The following is a 9,147-nucleotide window of genomic DNA, read 5'->3' as shown; positions in this document are numbered from 1 at the left end:
ACAGTAGCGAGTTCAAAATTCTTACGTCCTATCCTTAATGCTCTAATAGATAATTTTCATTTCTTCTAAATACAATTTAATAAAGGCAAACTATTGAGAGAGAGAGAGAATGGTGTTTTGAGCTTCTGTTTATGGGCTTGAGGCTTCAAACTATATTCCGCAGCACTGCAAGGAGGAATTTCAAGATACTCTACTATGTTGAGCAAGACCCTCAGATCTCATATCACATTTCTCCAGAAAGACCAAAAAAATGTTGTTCAACTAAAATAAGCTAAAAGGATCAAAAGCAAAAGAATTGTAGTCATTTCTTTGTAAGATGAAGTCACTGTTAAAAGCTTCAACTCATCAAATATGACACAGGTCTAATGAAGAACCTCTTACAGGAAAAATAAGAAAATAACAAAAAGAAAAGAATTTTCCGAATAGAAACCTCAGACATAAGTGTTCTACTTTACATGCGAGAATTACTCCCAAACCATAACTTTGTAATCTCTGTACTGAGGTCCATAAGTGTCTCTTGTTCTCATTAGATATACGATGACATGTTAATCTACAAACATTCTAAAACACATAAGAAGTTGATCCTCATATTGTGGATGCAAAACTGACTGCTCATAAAGTAGGATTTTAAATCTATAAAACAGGGGGGACTTTTCTAGCAGGCAATTTTTTCTCCGTATGGCCAAATTAATCAAGCTCCTTTTTTCTTTTGATCTTTGGCTTGTTTGACATCCTTTGTAAGCATTCTTGGAGCTATAGCCATAGCCATTAGCTCCTGGAAAAGCAACTTGCATGCATATGGAATGTGGACCTGCACCAACAGAGCCAATCTTGAGTTTTAAGACCAAAGAAAAGACTTACTACTATTTTACATGTGACGTGTAAACTATAATGAACATCCACCAGAAACATGTATGTGATTGTATAGGGTGCAAAAGCAGGCACGGAAAGAAAATATTTACCTGGACAATATCAGTCTTGTTCTTGCAGCCTCTGCATTCGAAAGAATTCTTCTTGAGGTTTGCAATAGCAATCAGCCCACACCGCTCACAAACATGAACTCTATATGCATCACTTTGGTCAAATAACCGCTCTTTGAGAAAATGAGCAGCACCGTGAGCAATCATACAATCTCGCTCCATTTCCCCGAAACGAAGACCACCATCACGTGACCGACCTTCCGCAGGCTGCCTTGTGAGGATTTGCACAGGGCCTCTGCCTCTAGAATGAATCTTGTCATCAACCATGTGCTTCAGTCTCTGGTAGTACGTGGGACCAAGGAATATCATTGCACTAAGCCGCCGCCCAGTGTGACCATTGTACATGGTCTCAAAACCACGCATCTGGTATCCACATTTATGCAAAGCTTTGCTGATGTTATCCACAGTAACATCTGTAAAGGGAGTGGCATCACCTTCTTTTCCCATGTGTGCGGCAACCTTTCCCATAATACACTCAATCAGCTGACCGATAGTCATTCGAGAAGGAATAGCATGAGGATTCACAATGATATCAGGAGTAATGCCTTCCACAGTCCATGGCATATCTTCTTGTGTATACGTCATGCCAACTGTTCCCTTCTGACCATGCCTACTGCTAAACTTGTCCCCAATTTGAGGAATGCGGACTGATCTAACCCTTACTTTAACAAATCTGAGCCCGTCAGCATTTGTTGTTAATAGAACCTGATCTACCATTCCAGTTTCACTATGGCGGAGACTGGTACTGTGATCTTTCCTTGTATAGCGAGAGGCTTGCCCTTGTGCATCATCTTGAGAAATGGGAGTTGTCTTCCCAATGATTACATCCTCACCAGAAACTCTAGTTCCCGGAGGGGCAAGACCATCATCATCCAACTTATCATAAGAACCATGCCGCATACCCATAGTAGAAGCTCTATCAGGACGTCCAAAGTCCTCCTTGACCAATGTCCCCATCTTCTTTTCCTCATCCCTGTATGAGCGGAAAAATAGCGATCGGAAAAATCCACGATCAATCGATGACTGATTCATAATGACAGAATCCTCCTGATTGTATCCAGAGTAGCAGGAAATGGCAACAATTGCATTGATGCCCGCAGGCAGTTGCCTGAAATGCAAGTGTTCCATGGCCCGTGTTGTGACAAGAGGCTTCTGAGGATAATAAAGCACATAGGCCAATGTGTCCTGCCAGAAGAAAAAAATTGTCACCTTGACGGATTGAAAACAAAAGCCTCTCAAATGTTATGGAGAGAAATAAGTAGGCTCCCTACCATCCGAAATTGGTAGTTGGTAACATAAATCCCCATGGCTTGCTTACCCATAGCTGACTGATAAGTATTACGGGGAGACTGATAAGAAAACAAATAAACACAGAAGATTAGTAGATCAGAAACAACTTGACAAGAGAAATCACAACCAAAACATAACTCACCTGATTATGATCAGGAAACGGAATAATTGATGCACAGACACCCAATATTAGTGACGGGTGAATCTCACAATGGGTATAGGTATCAGAATAAGCTTCCTCAGGATTAAGGCGTGCTTGCACAAGATCCTAGAAACATTAACATCAGCATTTCAGCATCTCAGTATAAATCAGAAAGGGTTAAAATAGCAAGACCTCTGCTGACCACTCACATTTATAGTCATGCTAATCATCGTTGTTTCTTCTTCTTCAGTGTCAATGTACTCGATGTATCCCTTAGCCACCAGATCATGCCAGCCACCCTCTTCAGGTGATTCCTGAAAAAAGAATACTGAATATGTAAGTAACTGAAGCAAAGGGAAGTTCAAACTTCCAAGCAACCATGAGTTTGACCAAAGCGATTGGGGGGGGGGGGGGGGGGGGTTAGCATACCCGTTGTTGCAATGTTTGAATATCCTTCTTCTTGATCAGCAGCCTTTGCTTTTCCACAATAAATAATGGACGACTGCACCTCCCATAGTCGGTATAAATTCGAAGTTCTTTCAAACGGATATCACGAACTACCCCGACCTCAGTATTGACATCAACCTGCATAAAACAGAAATAAAGGCACTTATGCAAAATAACCAAAGTAAATGCAGAAGCTCCCGTTTCAAGTGATAATATATAGGAGGCCAAGAGTGTTTAAGAGGGTGCCTAAAGGTTGAGACCAGAGAACTTAGTAGAAACCACTAGACAATATCAGTTTGTAAGCCAGAATAAAGGTGCAGTACTGTACTTCCAACTCAACATCCATATGTTTACAATGGTTGGATAAGAGCATGGCTGTAATATATAACAAATCAAAGATATATAGAACTGACATCACATAGCTGTTTTTCCAGATTACTATGTAATTATATGGCTTTTACCATCCTCCAATATATGCTTCAGACGGTACAAGTAATATCATCCACTCAAAGTTAGTGTAGTTTGTTTCTTACCCTTCTCCTAAGTCGTCTGAGTGTTCTCACCAACATGTCAGGATCGCGATGAATTCCCACCCAGGTACCATTGACAAAGATCTTTGTAGCCTGTGGAATAACGGCAGGAGAAATTTCCTAGATTTACAGAAAAGCAATGGTGAGCCAAGGAAGACCATATCATCATCACACTTAATAGAGTAAAGAAAATACAGAATAATTAAGCAGACCCACAAACATCCCGACACACTGAGATTTACTCACCTCAAAGTTCTCAGTACCCCACTCTTCCAAAAACTCCAGAATTGGATATGCCGCTGAACCAACTGTTATATAAACCATTAAGGCTAGATTCTTCACCAGCCCACATGCCTAATCAGATGACAAGTAGAACATGAAGTGATGAATCAGTCTCCGAAGAATCTCATTCCTGTTTGCATTCTATGGGTTTTATTAGAGGGATGGGAGAAAGGGAGGGGCTGATCCAGCCACATCCTGGTATAGCAGAAGCTCCACAGGAGAGCAGTCACTTACTTGACCTTCTGGTGTTTCTGCAGGACACATCATTCCCCATTGTGAATTATGCAATTGCCTTGGTTTGGCCAGTTTCCCTGGTAAACAAAAACAGCAAAACCTAAATAACAAAGGAAAAAAAAAGGAAACAGAACTAGTAATAACCAACTACCAACTAGTTTGACATTTGCTTTGGTGTTCTCTGAAAGATTAACAGGGACGTGATTTAGCCAACCCCAACTAGTTTGAGATTAGGGCAGATGATTGATTATGTGGGAAACGAACTACATCAAAATACTATCAAAAAGTAGAATCACATATATCATAAACAAAATGGCGATATAGAAGAAAAATCAATCACCTTCTCGTCCTATAGGGGAGTTCAACCTTCGCAAGTGAGACAAAGTAGAAGCATAAGTCAGACGATTCAACACCTGGAACATATCGACAAACAGTATTATTAATCCGAGGAAGAAGATTAATCAATCCTGTCGTCAACTGATTAAATAGCTAGCTGACCTGTGAAACACCAGCTCTTGTACCCGCTGCATTAGCTTGCCCCCAGTTTCCAGTAGCAAGAGAGTATTTCAGCCCACTGGTAATGGTTTTAGCTTTGATTGCAAATTGTAGGTTTACATCTTTTCCATTGTCAACACACTGAAGGACACATAAACAATAAGAAGAGTTGGCACAAACAAAATATTCAGCCAATGACGCCACAAAGAGAAGGTCTGTGCATTTACCTTCTGAACATAGGCTCTAACATCCCTTGTCAACTTTCTAAAAAGCTGCATTGACAGCCGGAACCCAAGAAACAAAGATCAGAAATGATGTGTACAACAGTGTAAAACAAATGCTAATATAAGAACAAACCTACCATTCGAAACAGGCCACCAAGCAAAGGACCAGCAAGATCCAGTCTCTTATTTCCATAGTGATCCCTATCATCCTCAGCCCTTCGGCCAAGTGCACACAACAGAAGCCGGTGGATGATATACCTGAGATGAGTAGTTTCAAAATCCTGAGACACATCCACCACTAACTAAAATTGGGGGGGGGGGGGGGGGGGGTAGTAAAAGGAACTAACGCATCATTTCTTCAAAACAAAAAGAGGATGCCCTACCCAAAATAATAAGCTTTCTTTGTTTCACAATACTCTCCAATCCCAACATGAGGAAGCATTTCTTTCTGAAGAATCTCTTTGGCATACCTGCAAAACATTGATTTGAGAGCATTTATTCACATGCTTCAAAAGGTCACAGGAACAATATGTTTAGGCAACTTCAATACACTTACTTTATCCTCTTTTCCCTTGTAACACCAACTGTAGCCCCTCTCTTCCCGATGTAGTCAAGAGCAACCTAACAGAATCACATAATTAAAGAATGAACTCAAAGACGATAGCAGCAGCGAACAACAATACACTGAATCGAGATAGCACTTTGTCAAATAAGCTTCCTATTTTAGCAACATCATCAAAGAAAAGAAAGAGCTTGGGAGGTTAATTAAAAAAAACCACAAGAACCAAAAAGTACCTGTTGGTTTTGTATAACAAAAGCTTCTTCCAAAGACGGACGCAACAACTCCATCATTTGAGTATCATTGAAATCATAACAAATATGTTCCAATATATCCTTATCAGCCACAAAACCTAGAGCTCGAAACACGATAATGATAGGAATCTCTGTCCGGATATATGGAAGTGTCGCCCGAATGTATTGGCCCGAGGAACCCTGCAGTATAAAAAGCAATGGAGAACAATTATAAGTTTCATGAATTGAAACAAACAACAATTAAAGAAGAATGAAATTGCTCGTCTCAGGCAGTGGACATTACCCCTTTCGCGCTAGTTCTTGAGAGCATCCGCACAAACATAGTACTCGGCGGGCGGTTTTGAGATTCTGCCATTGACCTGACTTCCGCAACGAACGCATACTTGTTGGGTTGCCTCTTCTTAAATACATACACATGATTGGTGCTCATCTTCTCCTGAGCAATTAGGACCTTTTCACTTCCATTGATAATGAAGTACCCACCTTGATCTAATGGACATTCTCCAAGCTCTGTTAGATCTTTCTCTGAATTTTGATATAATGTGCAGTAACTTGACCGAAGCATTATAGGAACCTGTAAGTGAAGATGAAACAAGTTTGATCATCAATAACAATTATAACAAACCTCTTATCATACTTACCAAATATGCTCCAAGGCTACAGTATATTCACCTTTCCAATGAAGACTTTTGTGAAGTCCTGAGTTTCAGTAACTTCTTCACCATCATGCCCTTTCTTGATGACTCTCTTTGTAACATCCACATACAGTGGTGCAGAGTATGTCAGATTCCTCAACCTTGCAGCCTTTGGAAACAAGGTAGCAGTTTCGCCATCTGACTCTGTCATCATTGGCTTACTCAAATAAATCTGACCAAAGTTGATTTTGTATATTGTCTGCACAAAACAATGATGAATAAGGTCAAACTTTAGACTTTGTATAAAACCTTTGGCATAGAAGATAGAAAAATTTTATGCATGATTGGACATACTTATTTGCTTACTAACAGAGGATACATCGCATTTCGGAACATCCCTACGAAGTGCTTGTAGAATAGAATTAACATGGGTAAAATGGATTATTTATCCCCCTAAAACATACATAACAGATATTCCATCTCGGGCAATTTGCGCGTCAACTTTTCGCTACTTATGCAACGTTCCAATGGATTTCAGCAAAAAGCACAAACATAAACAATGTTTAACATGACTTCTCCTGCCAAATGCCAACACTAACTACACTTTCTTTTTTTATTTTGATGAAGTACACTAACTACACATTTTATGTTAAAAACCCAAAGCCCAACAACAACCGAATAACTTCAAGAAGTTATAGCTACTCTCAGATTCTCTAAAACCAAGCAAGTGTCATACAGAAAAACAGCTAACTCTCATTAATCAATTAAAATTTGAATGCGTAAAGTTCCTGAACATGATTCTTCATTCAGGGACAGTGATAACCATAAAGCTCCTGAATATGGTCCTTTCTCCTGGGACACTGATAACCATAAAACTTAACAGTATTTAGCTGTCCTTCAATTTTTGACCACACAGAAAATTGAACAAGATGCTATAAACATTTTCCTTTAAACCTCAAGTTTTCAGTATAACCTTACTTCTTGCCACCCCGCCCCACATCCCGAATGGAGGAAAGAAAACGACCACCCAATTTCAATATGATGCAACAGCACTGAGCTGCATTGCCCTCAAACCAGCACATAACTCAACTTGAAACTCGAACAGTTGTCATTAAATTCACCTCCACTGTGCCAACTTAGTGCAAATCTAAATTACCTCATATAAATGAGACCAAGTAAAGATTTCTAGCATATCCAAAGGAACTGTGCCCTACATTAACTCAATAATTAAGATATTCCCACCTACCAATACCATCAATGTGTGACCATGCCTCCCTCCCAGTCTCAAATAAAACTACCCAATGCAAGTAACAACAGCATAAACGCTCCAAATTCAATATTAAGTTAAACTGCACTTTGCTACAACTAGCCCTCACTAACACAAAATCACAAGTAGTTCAAATTTAATATCCACGGTCAACCCTGATAAAGACTGACTTTAAACTTCCTGCAAAAGTAAGTGCTGTTCTAGTTGCAACTTGTTACATCAATCCCCTACGAACCCCAATGCCTGATTGAGCTGAACCAACACTCTCATAATAATCCATTAAAATAGCAGTAGTTGCAATACTCTCATAATTCATGTTTTTTTTTCAATTTAGGGCTCAGTTAGTTCACAAGGTACTTATTCCTCCAAGCAAACCCTAAATAAAACCCTAATGCCAAATTGAAGTCCAAATTTCAAAGAAGAATTAATTCGAAGTTCCAACGGACCTCAGCAAAGTCAGATTGGTGACCGGGGTTATGCTGGGATTCGGGTCGGATCTCAATATCAGCAGATTCATCCACAATTTCTTGCATAGTGTTCTGAATAAACTCATCAAATGAATCCAGTTGCTGTCGGACAAGCCCCTTTTCTTCAAAGTAAGCACTGATGACAGCCCAAGCATCCTCTTGGGTTATTTCCTCTTCATCATCATCATTATTGTATTGTTGCTCATATTCTTCTTCCGTATCCATATTGATTCAACAAAATTAAATTTGAGTTTCTTTTTTTTTTTTAACAGTTCAAATAGATTGATTCAAACGCCCAAGATAATTGGCGCCCTGATTTTTGTTTTTTCAGTGTTGTTAGTAGTTATATTTGGTTCAGATAGTGGTTTACTTGGATGAGTCCAAAGGGGGAAGAGAGGAGAAGAGGGAAACGGGGCAAAGGCAAGAGAATGAAGAAGGAGCGGAATAATTGGGTTTTATACTATTTACTTTTGGTCCTTTGGAGGAGAAATAGGTCAAAACCGTCATAAGGGAGGCGCTCTTTTTATTTATTTACTACTACTTTTTTTTTCTTTTTTTTTTTTTTTTAAGGTGCGTGCGCTACATGTGTATACTGAATCACGTAGTACCAAATTTTATAAAATAATATTAATATTATTTAAATAAAAATTTAAGTAAATAAGTATATACATGAATGAATAAAGTATAAATTATGAATGATCAATATTAAATTATTGTAGGATAACTTTTTTGTCGAGATAAAGATTATTCGATATTATCTGAATCTAGGAATATCACAATCAACATTTAGTTAGATACTTGAGTTTTTTTTTTATTATTTTATTTTATTTTATTAGATACAAACATGTAATAAAACACCTAATACTTCCTTAAGATGAGGAAAAATTATCCAAACCAATTAATTAAATGCTTTCGTACGCTTTTCTATCATAATTTCATTGTAATAATGTCAATTGCTCCCTTTGCAATGCTTCTTGTTTTAGAAATTCTCCTGTATTTTTTGCTTAGCTTGTTTCGGTAGCTATCTCCTAGATTTAATCATGGAACCATTTCGGTTTCATGCCAGGGCATTCGACTATGGAAGCCATTCACAAATTTCACATTGTGAGGGGATTGGTGGAACGGTATAGGGAGATGAAAAAGGACTTCCACATGGTGTTCATTGACCTAGAGAAAGCACATGACAAAGTCCCGAGAGAGGTGCTATAGCGATGCTTGGAGGCTAAAGGGGTCCCAGTAGCCTACATTATGGTGATTAAGGACATGTATGATGAAGCTAAGACTCGGGTAAGGGCAGCGGGAGGAGACTCGGAACATTTTTCAGTTATGATGGGGTTGCAC

At 38.9% G+C, this 9,147-nt stretch overlaps 1 protein-coding gene across 1 annotated transcript; it reads right to left on the bottom strand.

The window, feature by feature from the left end:
* Positions 1-282: 282 nt before the first annotated feature.
* On the bottom strand, positions 283-8,244 carry LOC104099860 (DNA-directed RNA polymerase II subunit RPB2). The gene is made up of 19 exons (XM_009606985.4): positions 7,786-8,244; positions 6,110-6,331; positions 5,721-6,011; positions 5,420-5,617; positions 5,181-5,245; positions 5,008-5,094; positions 4,762-4,882; positions 4,628-4,672; positions 4,404-4,541; positions 4,246-4,318; positions 3,906-3,982; positions 3,636-3,743; positions 3,393-3,509; positions 2,842-2,997; positions 2,622-2,726; positions 2,413-2,538; positions 2,252-2,329; positions 963-2,165; positions 283-811 (listed from the first exon to the last, which is right to left on the bottom strand). The coding sequence occupies exons 1-19, from the start codon at positions 8,029-8,031 to the stop codon at positions 692-694; spliced, it is 3,576 nt and encodes a 1,191-aa protein (XP_009605280.1). The 5' UTR covers positions 8,032-8,244; the 3' UTR covers positions 283-691.
* Positions 8,245-9,147: the final 903 nt, after the last annotated feature.

Source organism: Nicotiana tomentosiformis, chromosome 2 (genome assembly GCF_000390325.3).
Source record: "Nicotiana tomentosiformis chromosome 2, ASM39032v3, whole genome shotgun sequence".
Lineage (NCBI taxonomy): Eukaryota > Viridiplantae > Streptophyta > Magnoliopsida > Solanales > Solanaceae > Nicotiana > Nicotiana tomentosiformis.
The sequence above is the reverse complement of the archived record's forward strand: the minus strand, read 5'-3'. Positions and strand labels throughout refer to the sequence as shown.